The sequence below is a fragment of the Prionailurus viverrinus genome, chromosome A2, assembly GCF_022837055.1.
Source record: "Prionailurus viverrinus isolate Anna chromosome A2, UM_Priviv_1.0, whole genome shotgun sequence".
Taxonomy (NCBI): Eukaryota; Metazoa; Chordata; class Mammalia; order Carnivora; family Felidae; genus Prionailurus; species Prionailurus viverrinus.
The window spans coordinates 145,591,073-145,615,106 of NC_062562.1; the positions used below are offsets into that span (position 1 = coordinate 145,591,073).

The window sequence follows — 24,034 nt, forward strand, 5'->3', positions numbered from 1 at the left end:
GGCCTCTGGGCCTCTGCTCACAGACGTCAGTCTCCATCGTGCCCAATCCGGTCACCCGTCATCGCTGAGACCTTTGGTTGCAGGCTCAGCGAAGCCAAGGTGCCCGGGGCCAGCCCCAAGATGGGCATGCCTTCACAAGCACGTGTAAGCAGAGAGGATAACTGCCACCAGGTGGCGCCCCACCGCAGCTGGGACCCCCGTGGTTTGGATGAGCGTCTGCAGCCCCTTGGCTGAGCAGGCGAATCCCAGGCCTGTTGTTAACTCCGCTATAACACCGTTCCATCTCGACTGACTACTTGGGACCCCACTTAATAGTGGAGCTTTACTGTCCTCGAGTAACCAGTTCAAGACGCCCTTACAGGTCTACCTTTTTTAACTACTACATCCTGGGTATTTCTGATTATATTTCATTCCAACCTCTAATAGAGTCAGGCACAAGCCTTTACCTATGGGAGCACGTATTATTTTATTACAGTTTTTTTTTTTTCTTTTACGTTACGGCTAGGCTAGCATATCGGCTTTTTAAAGTGATATATACAGGTAGGTTAATATCACTGGATTTTGTTTCACAATGGCAAAGGGGATGTTACGAAGTATTTGGCATGAAAAGGGGGCTTGGGTGTGACTAGGTCGAGAAGCACCGTATTGGAGTATTTACCTTCTCCTTGATATTGCCCCGCTGATGTTGATGATACTTTGACAGCAACATTTATCCTACTATACTCTCTCCGCTCCTTCTAGTCCCACCTCACACTGCGGCAGCTCCTCCAAGCTCCTTTGCTCTGCGGGTCCCACACTTTCTTCCCTCTCAGGGAGGCAAGTGCCATCACAGCGTCACATGCGCCCCAGTACCATCCCAGCCCCACCACCACCGCCTCTTCAGCCTCTCTCCAGCCCATCCCGGGCCCCACAGCGACATCTTGCCTATTTGACCTTCACCCCAGCTCACTTCTGGTCTCCGATCTCTTCTGAGCTGTCCGTCCAGTGAGGCTATGCTCTCTCCTTTTTTTTTTTTTTTTTTTTAATTTTTTTTAATGTTTACTTATCTTTGAGAGACAGAGCAAGAGCAGGGGGCGAGGGGCAGGAAGAGAGGGGCACACAGAAGCTGAAGCAGGCTCCAGGCTCCCAGCCTTCAGCACAGAGCCCGACGCGGGGTTCGAACTCACAAACCGTGAGAACATGACCCGAGCGAAGTCAGACACTTAACTGACTGAGGCGCCCCGTCTCCTGACAGTTTTTAAAATGTGATCTTTTCTAGTTGGGGGTATATCCTGTTCTCGTGGGGTAAGCTTTGTCAATTCAGCCTGAAGACCTGAGAAACAGAGAGAGCCCAGAAGAGCTTTCCTGCCTCGGTGGTGAGACAGTGCTGTAATCAATAGGGGCTTCTGCTCTTGGAGGTTTTTCTATTGTTTTCCCTGAGCTGATTACTCACTCCCTCAGGCTGTCTCCCTCCAATTTGGGGGGAGTGGGGGGGTGGGGTGGGAGTGGGCGTGGGTCATTTGTAAGAACACACATAATTATATTAAGTAGCTTACTTTCTCTCTTATCAGGCCACATCCAGATTTCCCGCTCTATTTTTTGGCCACCACTTATCCTCTTGTTCGGTTGTCACTAGTTACATTTTTGCTATTAAAAAAATTATTGCGTATTTACTGTGGATGTCAGAGGGAGTAATTCGGTGACATGGCTCCTTTGCAGAGGCTGCCGATTATACACCGATATCCTTAACCCTTAAATAATAAATAACAGAACCCACCAGTTCTAGGTGGGCGCAGGGCCATCCAGCTGAAAGCTACATGACCCAGCTTCCCTTGTACCTGGGTGTGGCCATGTGACTGAATTCCGACCAATGGGGTGTGAGCAAAAGTGATTATGCCCTTTCCAGGTCATGCCCTTAAAAGGAATGAGTGTGCCCTCCCCTTCCCCTTTCCCCTTCTCACTGGCCAGTATGCAAACATGATGGCAGGAGCTGGAGCGGGCACTTTGAAACCCAGAGACAGAGAGTGATATATTGCGAATGGCAGAGATACTCTACCAGCTCAGGACAGCCTGTCTGTGGACTACTGTGTAAGAGGAAATCAAATTCTATTTTAAGTCACTATATTTTGAGGTCTTTTGAGTGCCTAGACTATACTATAAGTAATAGAGGTTCGTGCCATTACCTTTATCCAGGAGCCTGTGTACTTCCTAGTTATTTGTACTTATTTGTGTTTTCTTATTCAAATTGTATGTTTTATGTCTTCCTTTTCTAAAAAAGTAAACCGTTAGCTAGTGGTCTAATTTTTTTTTTTTCTCAAAGAACCAGCTTATGGATTTATTTATTCAGGTGTGCATAGTAGTTTAATATTATTTTGACTTCCTTTACACTTGAACGAATGTCATTCGATTCAAATCTGTGGAATTCTTGGGTCACATCCTTTCTCCTCAACATCCTTTTACTTCGTTCCGTTGCCTTATGGCATCTAAGGAGGCTGAAGTCTAAAGCCAGTCTCATTTTATTCCCCTTGGTAGAACGTCTGCTTCTTCTATGCAGATATTTGTAGCGGGAGGCTTTTGTTTTGCCTAAATTCAGGAACTTCACAAGGGCTATGTTGGTCTCAATGGTTTCTTCATTCAGTTTACCTGGAATATAGTAAATCCTGTCTGTTTGCCAAATTGTTTTTTGTTTGTTTCAGAAATGGCTTTTTCTTTTATGGTTTTGACTACTTTTTCAGTTCCATTCGTTCCCTCTTCATCAGGGAATCTAGCTGTATGTTGGATCGACATAAATGTCTTACATAACTATCGTTTTCCTTCCATTTCCTTGTTGCTTGCCCTTCTTTATTGTGCTCTGTGTGCAAGTCTCAGGCGTGTTATCCACGTCACTGACTTGGTTTGCTGTCATGTCCCCTCCATTTCTTGTGGCTTCTAACGTGACTGTCAGACACTGAGTGGGTTTTTCTTCTGTTTTCCCCTTAACTCATCGAATCCTGTCTTCATCTCATTTTGGCATCTGATTTTGTTTTTGTTTGTTTGTTTGTTTGTTTGTTTCATAGGGACTATGCAGTCCCTTGAGAGTACAGAGAAGATTCTCGTCAAAAGCTTTATTCTGTTTCCTAGAATTGTTTTTCTCCTGATACCTATTCCTCCAATGTATTTTCCTGTGGACATTCTTTGGGAAAGAAGAGTAATAGCGTACATAGATCCCATGGTAGCTTGTCATTAAGAAATAGTGACTATTTTAATTAAAAAAAAACACTTTTGGGGTGCCTGGGTGGCGCAGTCGGTTAAGCGTCCGACTTCAGCCAGGTCACGATCTCGCGGTCCGGGAGTTCGAGCCCCGCGTCAGGCTCTGGGCTGACGGCTCAGAGCCTGGAGCCTGTTTCCGATTCTGTGTCTCCCTCTCTCTCTGCCCCTCCCCCGTTCAGGCTCTGTCTCTCTCTGTCCCAAAAATAAATAAACGTTGAAAAAAAAAATTAAAAAAAAAAAAACACTTTTACCTGAATCCATCAGCCCTTTAGATGTAAACTCTATTTCACAGAAAAGATAGTAACCAGAAAAGCAAACTAAACACAAGGAAGTAACCAGACAAATCTAGAAGGTGGGATTTTCCGTAGGACAACTGCCTCGATTGTTTAGGAGGAGTCCTAAAAAAGAGATTACACTAAACTTAAGGGGGATGTGTGGTCCTGGATTCAATGCTGATTTCGATAAATCAGTCATAAGAATAATTGGAGTTAAATGGAGGAGTTTTAATATGGCCTAGAAATTAGAGGAGATGAGATAAAAGGATACTGAAACACAAAGGCAGAAAGTGTTGGCTAAAATGATACAGGTTATAAAAAAGTCATAAAACCATTTTCAGAGTACAATCTCTCTCTCTCTCTCTCTCTCTCTCTCACACACACACACACACACACGCACGCACAGACACGCAAGGTTGTTGCAGTGATGTTCTCTGGGAAGTAAGAAAATGCTGTTTGTTTTTTAAACTTGTCTCTGTTTTCTGATGTTCTACAAGCACATGTGCTGCTTATGTAATAGTTTTCTTTTTAAAATAGTGACACAAATTTAAACGGGACAGATTTACCATGAAGATAATAAAGCTTACGCTTCAGGGTCCTTTGTTCACATGGAAACTTCTGAGGCCCTAGGAGGGCTCTGAGCAGTTTGTGTCATACTTTTGTGGGGACTTTTTATTTTGTCTTTTATGTTTTAGAAATGTTTTACTGTGGGAAATATACATGAAACTTACCATTTTAGGTGTAGGGTTCAGTGGCATTAGGTACATCCCCACTGTTTGTACAGCCATCACCACCATCCGTCTCCAGAACTTTGTCATCTTCCCAAACTAAAATTCTGTACCCATTAAACAGTAACTCCCTATTGTCCTGTCCCTCCAGTATTTTTATTTTTAAGTGTCTCCAAAATTATATAATCTTTAAGCTCCACAGAACCCAGGTCCAGCCCCAAATGACCACCAGATATCCTGGTCACTCCTGAGCAAGCTCTGAAATGATACATGACATGACCAAGTGATTTTAGCCTCAAGCCAAAGGACTATCAATATTGGCAAGAAGACTCTCACCAGAGTGCTCATTACCAAAGGTGCCCAAAGCAGCAATTGTGGCGGCATCGACACCCCTGCATACACAGGAAGACAAGAGCCATGAGTTTCTCATGTTCTTGGGATATATATTTATACAACGTTCCTCCCTAGAAGCGACAAGTTTGTCATTCCTAAGATCCTAACTTCCTGTGAATTAACCCTATCGTCTTCATTGCTTAGAATTAGTGGCAAAGAGTACCATTATGTCCTGTAAAATTGGTCCAGAAGAGTGGATAGGAGTTTTATATAGTTGTATCAGCAAGTTTTAAGCCCAGCTCAATGTGACAGAACACCCAAATTTATTTCTCTCATCCATAAGGAAGTCTGAAGGTACGCAGTCCAGGACTGGTATGGCAGTTTTACGATCATCAAGGAATTGGAGCCCTTTTATATTGCTGTGCTACCGTCCTTACAATGCCACTTCATGGCCCAATGGGGCTGCCAAGCTCTAACCATCAAGTCTGTATTCCAGCCAGGAGGAACAACATAAGGAGTGAAAAGAGCACTCCCCTTCCTACAAGGTTTCCTCATAGCAGTTGAACCTTGGGCTCACATCTCTGTTGCCAGAACATAATCACATGGCCTTACCTAGCTGTAAAGGAGACCAGGAAATGTAATTTTTATTCCAGATATGTGCCCAACTAAAAATCAAGCGTTCCATTAGTAAAGAAATGGAGAGAATGGATACTGGGAAAGGCAACTAAGCATGTTCCAAATGGATTTTAAAAAGTTTCAGTGTGCTACTTTGGAGGGTTCGATAGGGACAAATAGGAAAAGTAGACATCTTTTCTTTTTTTTTTTTTTAACGTTTCTCTATTTTGAGAGAGAGAGTGCATGTGGAAGGGGAGGGGGGTGGGGGGAGAGAGAATCCCAAGCAGGCTCCACACTGCCAGCATGGAGCCTGATGTGGGGCTCGAACTCACGAACTCACGAACCGTGAGATCACCACCTGAGCTAAAACCAAGAGTCAGACGCTCAATCGACTGAGCCACCCTGGCGCCCCAGGAAGGGTAGACATCTTAAAGACATTTTATCATTGCTTGGCACTTTGTTTAGAGCCAAAAGCTCACTTTCTCACAATTAGCTTTCTAGGCTGGGTCCTAAAGTCTCTTCCACATACCACGGAAGTGGACTCAACAGGCTTGTACAGAAAAGAGAAAAAGTCATCTTCCCAGCTGAAGGGGACTTTTGGATGTCTCAATGGCCAAATATTTCCAAGCCATGTATCTAGGCCAATAAGCTTTACTGTTGTGGGTAAGCTTTAACTTATATCGGTGTGTTAATTGCCATCCCATTTGTACTGTGTGTTGTTCCTAGGGAAATATAAACCACAGGATGGGGTCTCTTGGCCCCATCCTTACAGAATGTTCCATGGAGGACATTTTTCCCACATGATAAGCAAAAGAAAATGAGGAACGTGAATAGGGAAGTTGCTTTACCAACCTAGGAGCTGTTTCAGGTGCTTGAATAGGTGCATAATAGAAGTGACCAGGTGAGGGGCTGATGGAATCAGATCAGGAAAGCCTCATCACCTTTCAGCCATCTCTCAGACTTGACAATGAATACAAAAATAAATCGCTCTGCCTGTACGTCACATATATTGGTTGTCAAATTGTTTTTCTTTTTTAAAAACTTTTTTTTTTGGGGCGCCTGGGTGGCGCAGTCGGTTAAGCGTCCGACTTCAGCCAGGTCACGATCTCGCGGTCCGTGAGTTCGAGCCCCGCATCAGGCTCTGGGCTGATGGCTCGGAGCCTGGAGCCTGTTTCCGATTCTCTGTCTCCCTCTCTCTCTGCCCCTCCCCCGTTCATGCTCTGTCTCTCTCTGTCCCAAAAAAAAAAAAAAAAACACTTTTTTTTTTAAGTTTATTTTTGAGAGAGAGCAAGCATGAGCAGGGAGAGAGGGAGCACAGAATATGAGGCAGGCTCCATCGAGGCTCCGAGCTGTCAGCACAGAGCCCAACGTGGGGCTCAAACTCACAAACTGTGAGATCATGACCTGAGCCGAAATTGGACGCTTGACCGACTGAGCCACCCAGGTGCCCCATCAAATTGCTTTTCTAAATTGACCATATTTGATTTTGATGGATAATACATCATTTAGTAAATTCTGGAACTTTGTCCAAATTAGAATACAATTTCTCCCTGAAGTGGACTTGAACAATGGTCAGCCTGCTGGGTTCTTTGCCCTTGACCTAGCCACCGCAGGATATGGGCTCTCGCACCTTCTGGCTCCAGGATGAGGAACGCTGTCACTCTCCGAGAAGGGGAATGGCTTGTTGATTCAGCAGAAACGCCCATCCCAGCTCTATTCTTCTCAGCTGGCACCCTCACAAAGCCAGCCTCTGGGTAAGAAACTGATTACTTTACTTCTCCTTCAGTTTTACCTCCTAAGGAAAATAAGGCCTGTAGAAGTAACCACCCAGCTGTAGCAGAGCACGGAGCCCAGCGATTCCTTCTAAAACGGAACAGGCTCCTGCAGATAAACCAGGGCATGTGTGCTCCCTCATCGTGCAATGCTCTGAAGGGCTGGGTTTTAAATAGACACCGGCCCTTAAAACTGATTGCGGCAGGTTGCATTAGGAGTAAGAGAGGGTTGACAGGCAGGGAGGAAAATGCCCTCCCAACAGCCTTCCTTCCTTCCTTGCTTTCTACCTGGCTCACCACTTGCTCAGCAAGTTCTGGGGGCACTATGTCCCCGGTTCCGACAGGGGCTGGGGGGCGTGAGGGCATAAACAAGCCGTGAAAGCGCTCTGGAGGAAAAGGGAGGCTCCTCTGCGTTTCCCTTTCCTGCAGGCCTGCCCTGGTTTTTTCATGATGTCATCCATTCATCATTGTGAGCTGATTGGCGGTCCCAGGCCTTGGCCGGCTGCCCAAGGCCAGGAGGGAAGAGAGAGTTACCAGGACAAACTTGCGGTAGGCCCCTGAGCATGTGCGGAAATGTTGTCATCAGTTCCACAGAGAAAGACTCAGTGGAAATCAAAGAAGACAGTGCAAGTCACGAGATCCTATCCAATCTTCCCCTCCCTGAATGTCGGGGAAGAAGTCAGGGGCCTCTTGCCTGTGGATGGGGAGCCAAACCCTGGAGTGGGCCTGGGTGTGGAGGAGGGATTGCTCTGCCAGATGGTTCACTCTCCAGAATTCAACCTATTTCCTGACTCAGTGGTGTTTGAAAGCAACTTTGTCCAGGTACTCTTGGGTCGTGCAGAATGGCACTCCTTGATTCTTCTAGACCTGTTCCCAAGGTGTGACTGGGAGAGTCTGTCCCTGGGACTGGCGTGGAGTGAGAACGGAGGTAAGGAGAAGTTAGTGGGCCTGGAATGCATCTGACTCTGACGTTGCAGAGCCCCAGACAAGGCTTCTTCTGGAGACGCTTGTCATCGTGGGGAAAGAGGTCAGGTGTTCTCTGCTCTGAGTAGAGGATCTGGTATCCGAATCCCTCAATTTGCTTCCTCCTCCAGGCTGTCAGCCCAAAGGCATGAACAAAGAGGCAGTGAAATGAGCTGCCCTTTGAGGGTTTGTGACCGAAATGCTGACTGGTGAAAGAACAGCAGCTGGGCACCCGGAGAGACCAGGGCTCAGAATCTGCTCTCTCATCAGGAGGTGTCATTGTGCAAGTGACCGGCGCACCCTGAATCCCAGTTTCCTGTCTTGTAAAAGGGGTTGGACCGACCTGGTTATTACACGCAAACACAGGAAGCAAAGGCCTAAGTATGAGGGTACTCGGTGCATTTTTGTTTCCTTGCCTGGGTTCTCCTCAGACCAGCTGGATCCCAGAATAAACAGACCTTGGGATTGCACGGGACCTTACGGTTCAGGGAAAGGAGATCATAGGGCCCCTCAAAAAAGGGCCTATAGACAACCCTGTCTAAGAAAATCCAGGAAACTGTGGGGGAGGGGTCACAGAAATGTAACACATGTCCAGGAACTCCGGGATTATGGTTCTTATAGGCGTTTAAGCAATATAGGTTAAAACAGTGGTTTCAGCAAACATTGATTTTGCACCCACCCCCCCCCCACACACACACACCAGGGGGCATTTGGTAACATCTGGAGATATTTTTGATGGTCACAACTCGGGTGGGGAAGGGATCGCTGCTGGCCTCTAGTAGGTAGAGGCCGAGGATGCTGCTAAACATCCCCAGAGCACAGGAGACCCCTCTCCCCCAAACCAAGAATTATCCAGCCCGAAGTGCATAGTGCCAGGGTTGGGAAACCCTCAGCTAAAATACACTGCTCCTTCTGCCAAACGCTCAGGGCTGTGCCCACGGGACTGCTTTGCAGGTCAAAAAGGGCAGGAACTGGATAGACATCTACAAAGCCTCCAACACCATGGCCGTTGGGGTGACCTCCTCCGTGCCCTGCCTGCCCCTTCCCAATATCCTCCTCATGGCTAGTGTCAAATGGCACCAGGGACAGAGCCAGACATGGAACAGACCATCTAAAGCCCCAAACATCATCCTGAAGAGGTAAGCAACACAGAGGGGAACAGAAGAGGAGTCGGGCGAGGGAGGGGCAGACCCAGAGCGGGAGGCTGCTTTGGGACTCAACTCAAGACGGGGAGAAGCGGAGAAGTCATTGGCAGTGACTTTAATTTTTTAGGCGACGGTAGCCCAGGCCCGGGTGCACTGGGAGCGTCAAGGCTAAGGGGTGGGGGGCAAAGGGAAGTGTTCTGTGGCCGGTAATGAGAAGCGAGTCAACAGCCCACTTCCCTTCTTGCTGCACTCACCGCGCTGAATTCATGGGAAATCCCTCCGCCTTGGGCCCAGCGGCAAGGAAGCACTGAGGTCGGGCAAATGGAGCACCGTTTGGGAGAACACGGGTTCTAGTCTTTGGTATCCAACTGACTCCAATAATTTTTGAGTCACAAGTTATTTGCTGCCTCTCAATGTTCCTGCTAGTACAATGAGCAGAACCAAGTCTCACTTAGAACCGTAACATACAGGGACATCACACCCCTCTGGGATGAAACAGGTCTACGTGATGTTTGGAGCTCTCCAAGTAATCTGTAGGCTATCTCAAGAATCCCTAGATCTTCCCAGAAATCCAGGTAAACCGCTTGATGTCTCCCTGTTGACTCAGTGACAAACCTCGCCTTTATGTTCTGCGTGGGGCGATAGCCAGCCCCCTGAACTTGAGCCCCTTTGCGAAGAGTACTTGAAGCATTAGGGCCGATGAATGTGCCAACTCTGTGGCAGAGGAGGGAAGTCCCCTGCATGCTGTCAAGGAGGAAACTAAAAACCCTCTGACCCCAGCCACCTTACTCCAGGGCTGTCTCTCTCAAGCAGGACCCCAGGGAACACCGGCGTGAGAATCACGGCAGATTTCAGGGCCACACCCCAGACCTGCTGAATCTGAGTTTCGGGGGCTATCTTCGGGCGTCTTCATTTTAATCAAGCTCCCCAGCTTGATCTCGCCAAAGTGCAGCTGATCTCTCCAAAGTGGGAGCACTACTGTGCCAAGCCCTCTCTCTCCTACCCCCCAAAGCCTCAGTCCTGTGGGAGACGCTCCTCATTTTAACGAAGAGAGGGTTGGATCAGAAGCAATAGGGGTCGCCCATGTGTGTCTTCCCTTGTGGCTTCAGGATACTCCCCCTGAAGTTTGTGGAGCTCCAGGTCTGTGACCGGCTTCAACGCATCCTGCGGTTGAGGACAGTCACTGAGAAGATCTACTACCTAAGGCTCCACCCTGACCATCCAGAGACTGTCTTCCGCTTCTGGATCCGACTGGTTCAGATTCTGCAGAAGGGCCTGTCCATCACCACCAAAGACCCTAGGATTCTTGTCACTCACTGTCTGGTACCCAAGAACAGCTGCAGCCCCTCGGGAGACTCGAACGTAAGTGGGCACCAGAGCTGGCCTGTGGAGTTTAGGTGAGCTGGTATGTGAGGGTGATCCCTGCCTTAGGCCTTTGCTAATCAGCTTTATTGAGGTAGAGTCTACAGTCATGAAACCCAGCATTTTAAGGGTATAGTCCGACACTTCTCAGCAACTGTATAGAGTTGTGCCCCCTACACTGCAATCCAGTTTCAGAATACTTCATCACCCTAAAAATTTCCTTGCTCCCATTTGCAGTCATTCACATGTTCCCATTTCCTGCCCTAGGCAGCCATTGACCGGTATTCAGTCTCTATAAATTCATAGTTCTTGGACATTTCATATATATGGAACCCTACACCCTATAGTCTTTTGTGTCTGGTTTCTTTCACTTAGCGTGATGTTTTTCAGGCCCATCTGCATTGTAGCATGAGGCCAACTCTGGCAGAGTCAGACTATCAGTATTTTCACTGCTGAGTCGCATCGCACGGTACAGATATAACCACATTTTGTATGTCCGTTCATCAGTGGGTAGACATGAGGATTTTGTCCAGATTTTGACTATTATGAATGATGCCGATATGAACATTTGTGTCAAAGCGTTTGCGTAGACGTGTGTTTGATGTGTCTGGGATACATTCCGAGGAATACAATAGCTGGGTCATATATTTATGTGACTTCAAAGTAAGTTTCTATTTAACTTTTAAAAACACTGACGAACTGTTTTTCAAAATGGCTGCACCATTTTACATTCCCATCAGCGATGCATGAAAGTCTCAATTTCTCCGCATCCTCACCGACATTGGTGTTATCTAAGTTTTTTAGTAAGGCCGTTCTAGTGGATGTACGGTGGTTTTCATTTGGGTTTCCTGAATAGCTAATGATCTTGAGAGAGTTTCTCATGGGCTTATTAGTCATTTATGTATCTTCTTTGGTGAAATGTCTATTCAAGTCTTTTGCCCATTTTTAAATTGTGTTTTGTCTTCTTCTTGAGTCGTTAGAGTTCTTTGTGTATTCTAGATATAAATCCTTTATCAGACATATGTCTTGTAAATATTTTCTCCCAGTCTGTAAATTTCTTTTTCGTTTTCTTAACGGTGTCCTTTGTGTAGCAGAAGTGTTTAACTTTGATGAACTTCAGTTTATCAATTTTTTCTTTTATGGATCAGGCTTTTGATGTTGTAGCTAAGACTTTTTTGTTCAGCCCAAAGTCACAAAGATTTAATCTATGGTAAGAAATATTTACTAAAGGTACTACAGTAATAGCTCAGTCACTTGCAATCATACGTTGCTGTTTTAACGTGTATCCATTTTTGAGAGACAGAGCACGAGCTGAGGAGGGGCAAAGAGAGAGGGGAATAGAGGATCTGAAGCAGGCTCCACACTGAAAGCAGAGAGCCTGACACAGGCTCAAACTCATGAACCAGGAGATCATAACCTGAGCCAAAGTCGGACACTTAACTGAGCCACCCAGGTGCCCCTAATCTATCTTTACTTATAGAAGTTTTATAGATTTAGCTCTTCCATTTAGGTCTATAACCTATTCTGAATTACTATTTGTGTATGGTGTGAGGTAAGAATCTAAGTACTTTTTTTTTTTTTTAACATGTGGATACACAATTGTCCCAGCGCCATTTGTTGAAAACACTATCCTTTCTCCATTGAATTGTCCCAGCAGCTTTCTTGAAAATAAATTGACCATAAATTTAAAGACTTACCTCTGGGTCCTTAATTGAGAGTTCTACTGATCTGTTTGCTTATTCTTAGGCCAATACCACATTGTCTTGATTAATATAACTTTATACGACATTTTGAAATTGGGTGATGTACATTTTCCAAATTTTTTTCTCTTCCAAATTATTTGGGCTATTCTAGATCTTTTGCATTTCCATATAAATTTTAGGATCAGCTTGTCAATTTCTGCAAAACAGCCTGCAGAATTTTTACAAGAACTTGTTGAATTTACATATTAACTTGGAGCCAATTACCATCTTATCGATCTTGAGCCTTCCAGTACATGAATATGAAATGTCTTTCCATTTATTTTGATCTTCTTTAATTTCTCTTAATGTTTTTGTACCTTTCAGTAACATGTTTGCATCCTTCATTGATAGTATACAGATATACAATCGGTTTTTGTGTATTAATCTTGTTCATTAGATATAGCAGGTTTTATGGATTCCTTGGGATTTTCTACACACACATATACACACACATACACACACACATGTCATTTGCAGGCAAAGACAGTTTTACCTCATTTCTTGTCAGGATCCATTGGTTCATTGCCTTACCCGGAATCTTCAGTGCAATGTTTGTTAGAAGTGGCAAAAGTAGGGGCACCTGGGTACCTCAATCAGTTAAGCATCTGACTCTTGATCTCAACTCAGGCCTTGATCTCAGGGTTGTGAGTGCCAGGCCTGCGTTGGGCTCCACACTGGGCTTGAAGCCTACTTGGCTTGTTCCTGATCTTAGGAAAAAAACATTCAGCCTTCCGTTAAGTATGATGCTCATTATGAGATTTTGGTTGCTGCCCTTTATCATGTTGAGGAAGTTCCCTTCTATTCCCTGTTTATTGAGAGTTTTTACCATGAATGGGTATTGGATTATGTCAAATGCTTTTTCTGCAGTTACTGAGATGACCACGTGGTTTGTCCTTTATTCTATTAATACAGTGTCTTGCATTACTTGAGTTTTAGATGTTAGACCAACCTCATGTTCCTGCAATAAATTCCACTTGGTCATGGTGTGTATAATCCTTTCTCAATGTTATTGGATTTGGTTTGTTAGCATCTTTTTTAAATGTTGATTTTTATTTATTTTGCGCGAGAGAGAGAGAGAGCATGAGCAGGGGAAGGGCAGATAGAGAGAATCCCAAGCAGGCTCCCCGTTGTCAACGCAGAGCCCAACATGGGGCTCGATTGCTCAAGATTATGACCTGAGCCTAAATCAAGAGTCGGACGCTTAACCAACTGAGTCACCCAGGCACCCCGGTTTTTGTTAAGGATTTTTGCATCTATGTTCGTTAGCGATATTGGTCTATAGTTTTCTTGGGACTCCTTTGTGATACTCTGGCTTTGGTCTTAGGGTACTATTAGCCTCATTGAATGCTTTTGGAAGTGTTCTCTCTCCCCTCTATTTTCTGAGTTTGTGAATAATTGGTATTACCACTTCTTCAAATATTTGATAGAATTCACCAGTGAAGCCACCTGGGCATTGCCCCAGGCCTTAAGATGTGACATAAGACCAATTTGAGCTGGAACATAAATTCTTTGAAGGCAGGGGTTTTTCTCTGTCTTCTTAGCACGATCCCTAGTGTGTGGCACACAGCTGACATCTAATACATACTGAATGAATGAATGAACAAATGAACGTGAGGAGTATGAACAGCTAGAGTGCCTTTGGGGACATCACAGGCAGCAAGAAAGAGGGCAATTTGACCTTCGTGTAAAAAGCAGCTCAAAATGGGATTTTTCTTAGAGAAATTAATTTTTAAACCATTCATTAAATTCTTACAACAGGTATTTGATTCCCCCTACATTTAAATATAAAAACAAGTAGCAAGGGGCGCCTGGGTGGCTCAGTCGGTTAAGTGTCCAACTTCGACTCAGGTCATGATCTCACGGTTCATGAGTTCGAGCCCCACATTGGGCTCTGTGCTGACAGCTCAGAGCCTGGAGCCTGCTTCAGATTCTGTGTCTCCCTCTCTCTCTGCCCCTCCCGTGCTCATGCTCTGTCTCTGTCTGTCTGTCTGTCTGTCTGTCTCTCTCTCAAAAATAAATGAACATTAAAAAATTAGAAACAAGCAGCATAAGCTTTTTTAAAGCTTATAAGAATAGGCTATTCAGTAACACAAGAAGGTATGTTAATAAGAATAGATTATTGGGGAGCCTGGGTGGCTCAGTTGGCTAAGCGTCCCGCTTCGGCTCAGGTCACACACGATCTCACAGTTCATGAGTTCAGGCCCCGCATCCCGCTCGGCAGTGACAGTGCGGAGCTTGCTTGGGAATCTCTATTTCTCTCTCTTTCTCTGCCCCTCCCCAGTCTCTCTCGCAAAATAAATAAATAAACTAAAAAAAAAAAAAAATAGATTATATACCAAGCACTAGGTGTAAGTGATGAATCACTAAATTCTACTCCTGAAAACAATATTACAACTGTGTGTGAACTAACTCGAACTTAAATAAAAATTTGAAGGAGAAAAAGATGAAAAAGATTATCTACTAAATGATGTCTAAAGTTTTCAATGACTATAGTATCCTTAAGGCACCAAAGGATATTTACAAGAATACAGGGAGTATAAACAAACAGATATGGCCTCAGAATTGCCTCTCTGAGCAGCTGACCCGGCAGCCCAGTCGAACAGTTTAAGCCCCAACACTCTCAGGTCTGGACCACGATTAGGAAAATGCAGACACCCTAAGGCGTTAACCACCTGGCTTTGCTTTTTTTCTCCATCTAGTTAGTACAGAATACACCCCAAGCCTCCCAGCCCAGCGAGAGCCTCATGCAGCTGATGGCTAAGGGGGAAAGTGAAGCACTCTCTCAGATTTTTGCCGACTTGCACCAGCCCCGCCAGTTAAGGTACGTGACTTAAACTGGGCCAGTCTGACACTCCTTCTATAGCCCAGATGGCCTGGGCCATGAGATCCAGAAACCAAATAACTTGGGAAAGGAGCAGAGGGAGGAGCATGGAACGCTGCACTCAGTACCCAGGCTTTACCCTTGACTAGGGCCAACCTTTTGCCGGTTCTCTTTGCCTTATTCTCCTCCACACAGCAAGCACTGTAGGCTTGACTCCAGAGGAGGAATGTTATAAAAAAACAAAAGTAACTCTTCAATTACAAGAATGCATTAGTAGCACAGGTGGGAAAGCAAAACCTTGTTTTGAATCCAGTTCCTAGTTCTCCAGAGAAATAACTAAAACATTGTTTCAAACGTTATCTACTCACTGAGTTCACCTGGCCTCTGCTGGGATTCAGGGAGCCTCTGTGGTTGTTTTCTAAATGTATAATCTGTTCTGGAAAACTCCATGGTCCAGGCCCATCTTATCCATGCCTGAGGAAATGTCCCTGTGTTGTGCAGGTGACTTAGGATGTAGTCTTAAGATTGGTTGACGTGAGACAGGCGTTGAGGGCACTTAGATCACAGGGTACCACGAGCAGAGCACAAAGATAACATGGGAACCGGTGTCCTAGAGAACCGAAATCAGTTGCTAAATGTCACCAGAAGAGAAAAATGACGTTTTAGAAGATTTTTGTCACAACGGGGACCAGCAACTCAGAGACACAACAGAAAAAAAAAGAGGCTTTTTTCCCGAGTGCTGGGGGTAAACCAGTAGGGTTGGAGGGAATAATCTCTTACGGTGATTAAGAGCTCATGCAGCCCTGGGCACAAGTCACTGCTCTGACCGTGAGCCCTTGGGCACATTGTTTCATTTTTCTGGTCCTAAGTTTTCAGATCTGCAAAATGGAAACTATGATAGTGCCAACCTCATCCAGATATTGTAAGATTAAATGAGCTCATACGCATCAGTACTTGGCAGGGTCCTCAGCAGATTTAGAGGCAGACATAAGGAGATTCTCAATATTAACTGGTATCATTAACTTGGGCTGGAAGCTGTAAAGTATTAACACAAGAAAAAAACTTGTTAGTTGCCCACTGCTAAAGAATTTGTACTGGAGGTTGTCACGCTGTGTATCACACAGAGATCTGCAGTTAAGACATTTCTAGGTAAAATGTAGCATTGCTGAGCTGGTGACCCCTGGACTCTAATAGAGCAAGATAGATTGAAACAACTTTGTGACTGTCTCAAAATGTTAAATCATGGATTCCCCCCCCCCCCCCCCCCGCGGAAAGATAGCTTTTGTTTATATTCATGGCCACAATTCAGTCGCATGGCCATACCCAACTACAAGGGAGCTGGGAAACGTACTCATCAATGTGCATAGAGTACATAATCATGTGCCTAAAACAAAATTAGATGCTCTGTCCCCGAGGGAGAAGGGAAGAAGGGATACTAGGGGTCTGTTGGCCAATTCTGGCACAGGCAGCTTTTAATATTTCCAGAAGGTCAGAGCAGCGTAGGAGCATTAGGCACTAACCAGCTAAAGGGTGGAGAATGCTGGGCAGGTGAAGGGGACAAACGAGGTTTCGTCCTGAGGAAGAGACTTGGTGAGTTCGGAGAAGGAGAAGGAAGGGCCAGTGGGGAAGCAGCGGTGGCGGGAGGGCCTAAGTACAAGTGGGCAGGGTCTGGGGCACCTGGGTGGCTCAGTCGGTTAAACGTCCGACTTTGGCTCAGGTCATGATCTCACAGTTCATGGGTTTGAGTCCCGCGTCGGGCTCTGGGCTGCCAGCTCAGAGCCTGGAGCCTGCTTCTGATTCTGTGTCTCCCTCTCTCTCCACCCCTCCCCTGCTCACGCTCTGTCTCTCTCTGTCTCTCAAAAATAAATATATGTAAAACAAAACAAAACAAAACAAAACAACAAGTGGGCAGGGGCCGAGCGGCGGCTGGGAAGCCATGTGAATGAATTTAGAGTTCAGTGTAATGGGAGCCTTCGCCTCATTTTAAACTGGGAAGTGATGTGATCCAATTTACATTTTGGAAAGGTCATGCTGGCTGTTCAGCGACAGTTGGTTGGAAGAGAGGGAGAGTAAGTGTGGAGAGACCAGCCAGGAAGCCGGGGCAACCTAGTCTGGCTTGTCATGTCCCAAATGGATCAGAGAGATGTGAGAAACAGGGGGAAATGACTTCCGGCTGCACTGTTATCGCAACAATTTCTTTGTGCAGGCATTTGGTTTCTTCTCTTTAATTTCCCGGGACGAGGCCCCGAGTGATGGTTTTTCTCCTCATTCAGGCAGGTTCTAGTCTGGTTGCAATTATATCAGTTTTTGCACATTGGCAACAACAAGCAACTCACAGCAAATAAAAATAAATGGCTGAGACAAAGGCCCAAACAGATGGAGTCACACCCATTCCTCCTCAGCAAAATCATCCGCGTGGATTACTGCTCCCCGTCCCAGCCCCCTCCCTCCTCTCCCTTCCCTATTTTTTCTTCTGGTGCTTTAACATGCGTCGCACCCACCCAGTGTAGCCACAGCTGGCCTTTTTCATATTTATATCTGCCTCGCAAGCTTTTGCATCAAGCAAAATAGAACTAGAGACAAGATTTGAAATGAGAGTTTCATGCTCTGTTCTTTTCCTTTTGACCTTCATCTCCTTGATCCTGAAATGGCTGGAGTTCCAGGAGCAGCAAAAAGACACAGACCAAAAGGGACGGCCCAGGTAACGGAGGGCACGGGGCGCCCATTGCTTGGAGAACTTTCTGCTCCACAGGTGTAGGAATAAGTTCCCCCTCCAGCTCCCCACCCCAGCTTTCCTGGATCTCTGTCTTCCTTCCGTACCTTCGTGTGAGTTCCTCTAGGCTCTTTGGCCACCAGAGTCAAGTTGGCAGCAAATCTTACCAATTTCTTCCTTTGAAGTTTCTCCATATTCTTTACTTCAGTTCTACTCCCGCGGGTTCTCCCCTAGTTCACCTGGTCAGCTCGTGCCTGGCCTGCGGTCATGTTCCACGAGTGCGTCCATTTCCTCATTCAGAAACACTCAGTGGGCCCTTGGTAAGCGCCAAACGCTGTCGAAGGCTTCCGATCACAATGAAGAAAGAGACACAGTACCCCCCCTGGAAAGCGTTTACAATTTGGTGGAGTCAGATGGGTAAATCCTAAAGTCACAAAAACTCTTATATCTAGGCAACACTCAAAACTCACCCCTGGGGTCCCTCACTCCTCCCAGGAAGCTGCTCAGGAAGGCGGGGGGGGGGGGGGGGGGGGGGTTCGTCTGAGCTGAGTCAGGGAGAATGAGTACAGGCAGGGCTGGCCGAAGCGGAAGAGGCGGGGCATGCTAGGAGGAGACAGGGTCTGTGTGAGAGAGCATGACACATTCTGGAAACAGCAGCCGGTTCCCCATGAATTTCCAGGTTCTGTTTACCCCAGATCCCCTCATTTTGGCCTGCATGACCCTGCATAAACTTCCCCTCTTACCCATCTCACCCGCTCACTTTCTCCCCCTCAAATAGAAGCCCCGTCCGTGCCTCGTCTCCTCCAGCCCAAATCTGCTCCAGTCAAGCCTTGGCTATGCTTCTCTATGCCTTATTCATCCCGTCTGCTCCACCCTAAATCCTACCTGTCCTTCCGGATAAATCTTACCTTAGTCATAACCTCTCTTACATTATTCCCTAATTGCTACATAGGCTTAAGTCTTTTTTTTTTTTTTTAACATGTAATTACTATGGAGAGACAGAGGGGGAGCATGGGAGGGGCACAGAGAGGAGGAGACACAGAATCTGAAGCAGGCTCCAGGCTCTGAGCTGGCAGCACAGAGCCCGACGCAGGGATTGAATTCACAAACTGAGATCATGACCCGAGCCGAAGTCAGACGCTTAACCGACTGCAGCCACCCAGGCGCCCCACCATAGGCTTAAGTCTTATCTCTTCAACCAACATTCATTCTTTTCATGCCTCTGAACTATTTAGCTGCCGTGGCAAGCACAGGGCTAAGAACACAATAGGGCTTCCATAAGTATCCGTGTACCACACCACTAATAAGTTATCCCTCCACATTGGCTCAGAAGGCAACCGGAATGTCACAGTTAGGAATTTAGAGGAGCGTGTAGATCCCAGAGAAGCTCTACCAACTTTCGTCCAAACCAGGGATTACGACTCAAACGTCTGGAGAGTCTAGGTGTCATATAAGAAATGGTTGACTTACGGGGCACCTGGGTGGCTCAGTCGGTTAAGCGTCCGACTTAGGCTCAGGTCCTGATCCTCACAGCTTGTGAGTTCGAGCCCCGCGTCAGGCTCTGCACTGACAACTCAGAGCCTGGAGCCTGCTTCCGATTCTGTGGGTCTCTCTCTCTGCCCCTCCCCTCTCACATCCTCTCTCTCTCTTTCTCTCTCAAAAATAAATAAACAGTAAAAAATTGTTTTTGAGAAATGGTTGACTTATCTCTCAACTCCACTGTAAGTTAAACAACAGCTGGGCTGACACCTGGAGGTCAGCACTGAGGAGGCAATAGGACATGGCAGGGACAGTGACAATGACAAAGTGAAGGTTTCAGTGGAGCCTTTAATTGTCACCATGCTGGAACACAGATCTGGTGTTGCCAGATACCCTGAGTTTTCTTTCTTTTTTTTTTTTTTTTTCCAACGTTTATTTATTTTTGGGACAGAGAGAGACAGAGCATGAACGGGCGAGGGGCAGAGAGAGGGAGACACAGAATCGGAAACAGGCTCCAGCCTCTGAGCCATCAGCCCAGAGCCTGACGCGGGGCTCGAACTCATGGACCGCGAGATCGTGACCTGGCTGAAGTCGGACGCTTAACCGACTGATACCCTGAGTTTTCAAGAAAAGCCCCAAATCTGGATTTTTATGTGACCCTGCCCCATAAAAATGCTAAAGCACAGCATAGGCTGACAGTGGGGAAACTAAAGGTATTTGCAGACCAGATTCAGCCTGGAGGCTGCCAGTTCACAGCCCCTATTCTAAACGGTGAGTAGAGCTGGCCCACGTTTTCCCCAAGGCTAAGAATCCTGTCTCCCGTCAAGTGACAGATAATACAACAGTGATGCATTGTATTGAATGTTTTCACACTTACATTCAATCACACACCCACGCTCAAAACATACCCCATGGGATTATGGTTGAGGAAGACAGAATATTTCAGTTTCAGAGTCAGAGGATACGTGTGCCATGGGGACTACCACTCCCGAGCATTCCCAAGGCTGTTTTCGATGAATTATCCTAGGATGTCCTCAGGACCCTTCTCTTTCCTTGAAACTGAAGAACCGTCTTTCCTCCGTGGGCCAGGTAGCATACCCTTTGAGTTTGGAAGGATAGTCACACTTCAGCCTCCTGGAACTTCTGGATGAAAAGAAGGAGAGAGCTACATTGGGAAAAACCAGCGTCCCAAAGCTTACCTGTGTGGCTGAACCTTTCAACTCCCCATCGGTGTGGGTGGTGGGGCGTATTGCGGGGCTTCCCAAGCTATAACGTGCAAATAGTCCCGTGGGAATCTTGTTAAAAATGCAGATTCTGGGGCGCCTGGGTGGCGCAGTCGGTTAAGCGTCCGACTTCAGCCAGGTCACGATCTCGCGGTCCGGGAGTTCAAGCCCCGCGTCAGGCTCTGGGCTGATGGCTCAGAGCCTGGAGCCTGTTTCCGATTCTGTGTCTCCCTCTCTCTCTGCCCCTCCCCCGTTCATGCTCTGTCTCTCTCTGTTCCAAAAATAAATAAAAAACGTTGAAAAAAAAATTAAAAAAAAAAATGCAGATTCCGAGTCAGTAGATCCGTGTGGGCCCGAGACTGTGCATGCTCCCGGGTGATGGCAAAGCTGCCGGGCTGCAAGCCACCCTTTGAGTGGCTGAAGCCAAGTGGACCAACAACAGGCTCTGGCCTAAGGCCATCTGGGTTCCAGGCCGTTGCCAGTTCAGCTAGCTGAATCTCCTGGGGGAAATTCACTCAGTGATCCTCTCCAAGCCACATGGGTTCTCTCCTTTTACTGGCACTGCCTTGTTCAAATGGTAGGATGGTTAAAACATGGGCTCTGTTGCCTAGCTTTGAATTCTGGCTTTGAATTCTGGATCTGACTCCTCATTTCATGACCATAGGTAAGCAAGTTAACCTCGCTGGGCCTCAGATTCCTAGGAAAATGGAGACTAGAGCGGCACTGACCTCTCGGGGTTGTTGTGAAGATTAAAAGGGCATTAATACATGGGATTGTTTGGAACCATATCTGGCCCATAATAAGCACCCTACACGTGTTGGCCATAACCCGTGAGACTGCTCTGTGAATTAAAGTACAAACAAATGCATTCCCTTTTTAACCTAGAGAAAGATACTCCCAGTGAAGACAGCATCCCTTGTACCCGAGACCTCAGCTGGAGGGACTCGTTCACTTATGGAGAGTGGGAAAGAGAGAACCCCTCGGGTCCGCAGCCCCTTTCACTCCTCAGCACCCTGGCAGCCTCCACGGGGCCACAGCTGTCCCCACTCATAGGTAAGGTGATGGGATTAATCTGACCGCCTTCGTGGGACAGGCCTGGGGTTCCACCTCAGGCCCGGGGTCAGGTCCTAGGATCCTGGGGGTGATTCCAGGAGGCCGTGAGTGGGAGTGGGGGTGCCAGCCAAAGGCAAGTTCACCATCTTTGTTTCCACCCTGTTCTCTACCTCCAACTGGGCTGAGCGGAAACCCTAAATGTGGCAGTTGCAAAGCCCGCAGAAGCCCCTGGGAATTCCTGCAAGTGGCCCTGAAGGGACAGAGACCAGGACTTCACAGTTGTGGCTAGCCCTGCTTTCTCCCCCGCTGTGCGAGGGAGTGCCTCTGGGGCTCTTCCCCTGAGGGAGTGGGAAGCCGGCTCTCCCTTTGCCTTTCCAGAGCTCTCGGGGAGCCCCAACCTTCTGCAGAGAGTGAGAAGGAGCAAGGCCAAAACGGGTGGGGTGGAGGTGATACTTCTCTGGAGCCCAGCTCTTATCTTTCCATATTCCAAGGCTCGTCCATCCATCCATATATTCATTTGGCAAATATTCGTTAAGTACTTCCCATGTGTCTCTGCTTGACCAGAGATGATCCCCAAAGAAGGGAGGAGTGGTTTGTGTTTTCTCAAGTCAGATATTATTAATAAAGCACTAACTCTTACAAGTACTTGTTATTAATAGTTGACAATTTAAAAAATAGCATATCTACGTGCCCACAGAAGAGCTTTTTAGGCAAGCTATTGCTCATGGGACATCTTTCTCTCCTACACTAACAGGAAATTGTATTTGAACCACCCTTTCATTCTGGGGAGAATCTATGCAGCCCTCACCAATGCCACTCTGCCGCCTTCAGCTTTCTGAGGGACTCTATCTGGATGTGGAGGAGGAGAAAGCTGCAACTAAGGAAACACTAGAATCATCTCACGCTGATAGCATAGCCTTTCCTTGGAGAACCACTTGCGAGCACGGCTCCGGGTGAGAAGCATTATTCCTGCATCGTTCTAGTACGTAATTCCACGTACTCGGGGTCCGCACCGCCACCTGTCACCACACCTAGCCTCCATCCCGCCACCAGAGCGAGCCCAAGAAGACATGCTCTCAGAAGGGCCAGGGCCCAGAGGTGGAGAGAAGGAAGGAAAGGGAAGCAGGACCGGAGGAGACGTGGAGGCGAAGAGAGGAGGTGGAGGGAGGAAGTCCGAGAAGAGGGGAGATCTCGCGGCGAGGCAGTAACAGAAGGAAACAGAGGGACCTGAAAAAGAAGCTGGAGAGGATAAGAGAAGAAACACACCACTGAGAGATGCCTCACCAAGCTTCTATTTACCTAATTTAAAACTTGAAAGTAAGGCCATAAACCAAAAGAGAAATGTCTTTTCTTCTCTGTCCAGATTACTCGGGGTAAATAGGAGGGGCCAGAAACTCATTCCAGCCAAGAGCCTCTCCTTAAGTTTCCTTTTTTGCCAGTTTTTGGTGGTGGTGGTGGTGGTGGTGGTCATCATCGTCGTTGTCCCTCTTTTCTGATTCACGCTTTGCCCCTCCTTCCTTAGGACTTGCTAGCCTAGCCTCGGCGATTCAAGTGAAGGTTTGGGGTTGAGACTGCAGTTTCCTGCAGGAGGCAGTGTAAGTTGTGTGAGGTGGGGGGAATTTCTCTTTTTGTGGTCAGACTTTCTAAGTTTGCTGTTGTGCCTCAGTCCTACCAGCACCGGCTCAATTTCTTTTGCATATGACACCCCCATGAAACGTCGACATACCTCATGCGTGCTGATTAAACTAGCGGTTCCGCGGAGAGGAGGTACAGCCTCAAAGCATGGGGAAGTCAGAGGTTCCAGGGTCAAAGCAAAGGTAAAGTCAGAGGTTCACAAGTTACAGGTCAAGGGAGACACAAAGGAGTGTCTGTCAGCTGGCCGATGGACTGGCCTCTTTGTTTAAAATGTACAATATTTAGGGGCGCCTGGGTGGCGCAGTCGGTTAAGCGTCCGACTTCAGCCAGGTCACGATCTCGCGGTCTGGGAGTTCGAGCCCCGCGTCAGGCTCTGGGCTGATGGCTCGGAGCCTGGAGCCTGTTTCCGATTCTGTGTCTCCCTCTCTCTCTCTGCCCCTCCCCCGTTCATGCTCTGTCTCTCTCTGTCCCAAAAATAAATAAACGTTGAAAAAAAAAAATAAAATAAAATAAAATGTACAATATTTCATATTCAGTAAAAAACAGGCTATGAGCGTTTCCAAAAAGCTGCCCAGACTTCCAAGTGGAAAACTTTTTTCAGGTGTCTTGCTTTGTTTTAAGATATTCTAGGAAGGTCTTTTCCTTCACTGGAGTAATTTTCAGATTGAAATGGTCGGAGGGCTAAAAAGTCAGTTCCTGGATCACCACCGCTCTTTCCAATTGTTCTGTCCTAATTCTTGGTGATTTCAGTATCCACCTAGATGATTCCCCCCACGCCCTGGTCACTGTTCCTTGAGCTGCTGCCCAGTAACCCTGCCCACTACTCTCATCGGCCACTGGCTCCCATGATTCTGTCCTGGAGTCTGTCATTAATAACTGCACCCCTCCCCCATTACTCCCACTCTCCACCTCCACTGCCTCCCCTCTTTCCCTGAGTCCAATAATCC

The 24,034-nt window shown here is 46.9% G+C and overlaps 1 protein-coding gene across 3 annotated transcripts; it reads left to right on the top strand.

Moving 5' to 3' along the window:
- Positions 1-1,931: 1,931 nt before the first annotated feature.
- Positions 1,932-23,411, top strand: GARIN1B (golgi associated RAB2 interactor 1B). 3 transcript variants are annotated; one of them, XM_047849839.1, is made up of 9 exons: positions 1,932-2,067; positions 6,716-6,933; positions 7,381-7,500; positions 8,869-9,053; positions 10,169-10,421; positions 14,863-14,984; positions 17,648-17,685; positions 21,285-21,452; positions 22,207-22,798. In XM_047849839.1, the coding sequence occupies exons 3-9, from the start codon at positions 7,399-7,401 to the stop codon at positions 22,218-22,220; spliced, it is 882 nt and encodes a 293-aa protein (XP_047705795.1). In that variant the 5' UTR covers positions 1,932-2,067; positions 6,716-6,933; positions 7,381-7,398; the 3' UTR covers positions 22,221-22,798. The 3 variants fall into 3 exon arrangements, 2 of the variants coding, with proteins under 2 accessions (XP_047705795.1, XP_047705794.1); XR_007150336.1 differs by lacking the exons at positions 1,932-2,067; positions 6,716-6,933 and adding an exon at positions 22,975-23,411 and having other exon boundaries at positions 7,381-7,773; positions 22,207-22,769; XM_047849838.1 differs by lacking the exons at positions 1,932-2,067; positions 6,716-6,933 and having other exon boundaries at positions 7,381-7,773.
- Positions 23,412-24,034: the final 623 nt, after the last annotated feature.

Excerpts from the sequence above, each read along its gene's own strand:
- GARIN1B (XM_047849838.1), top strand. The coding sequence starts at position 7,525 with ATGTTGTCATCAGTTCCACAGAGAAAGACTCAGTGGAAATCAAAGAAG. Across the intron at positions 9,054-10,168 it reads CCAAACATCATCCTGAAGAG|GATACTCCCCCTGAAGTTTG; the intron begins GTAAGCAACACA and ends TTGTGGCTTCAG. Across the intron at positions 17,686-21,284 it reads GACCAAAAGGGACGGCCCAG|AGAAAGATACTCCCAGTGAA; the intron begins GTAACGGAGGGC and ends TTTTTAACCTAG.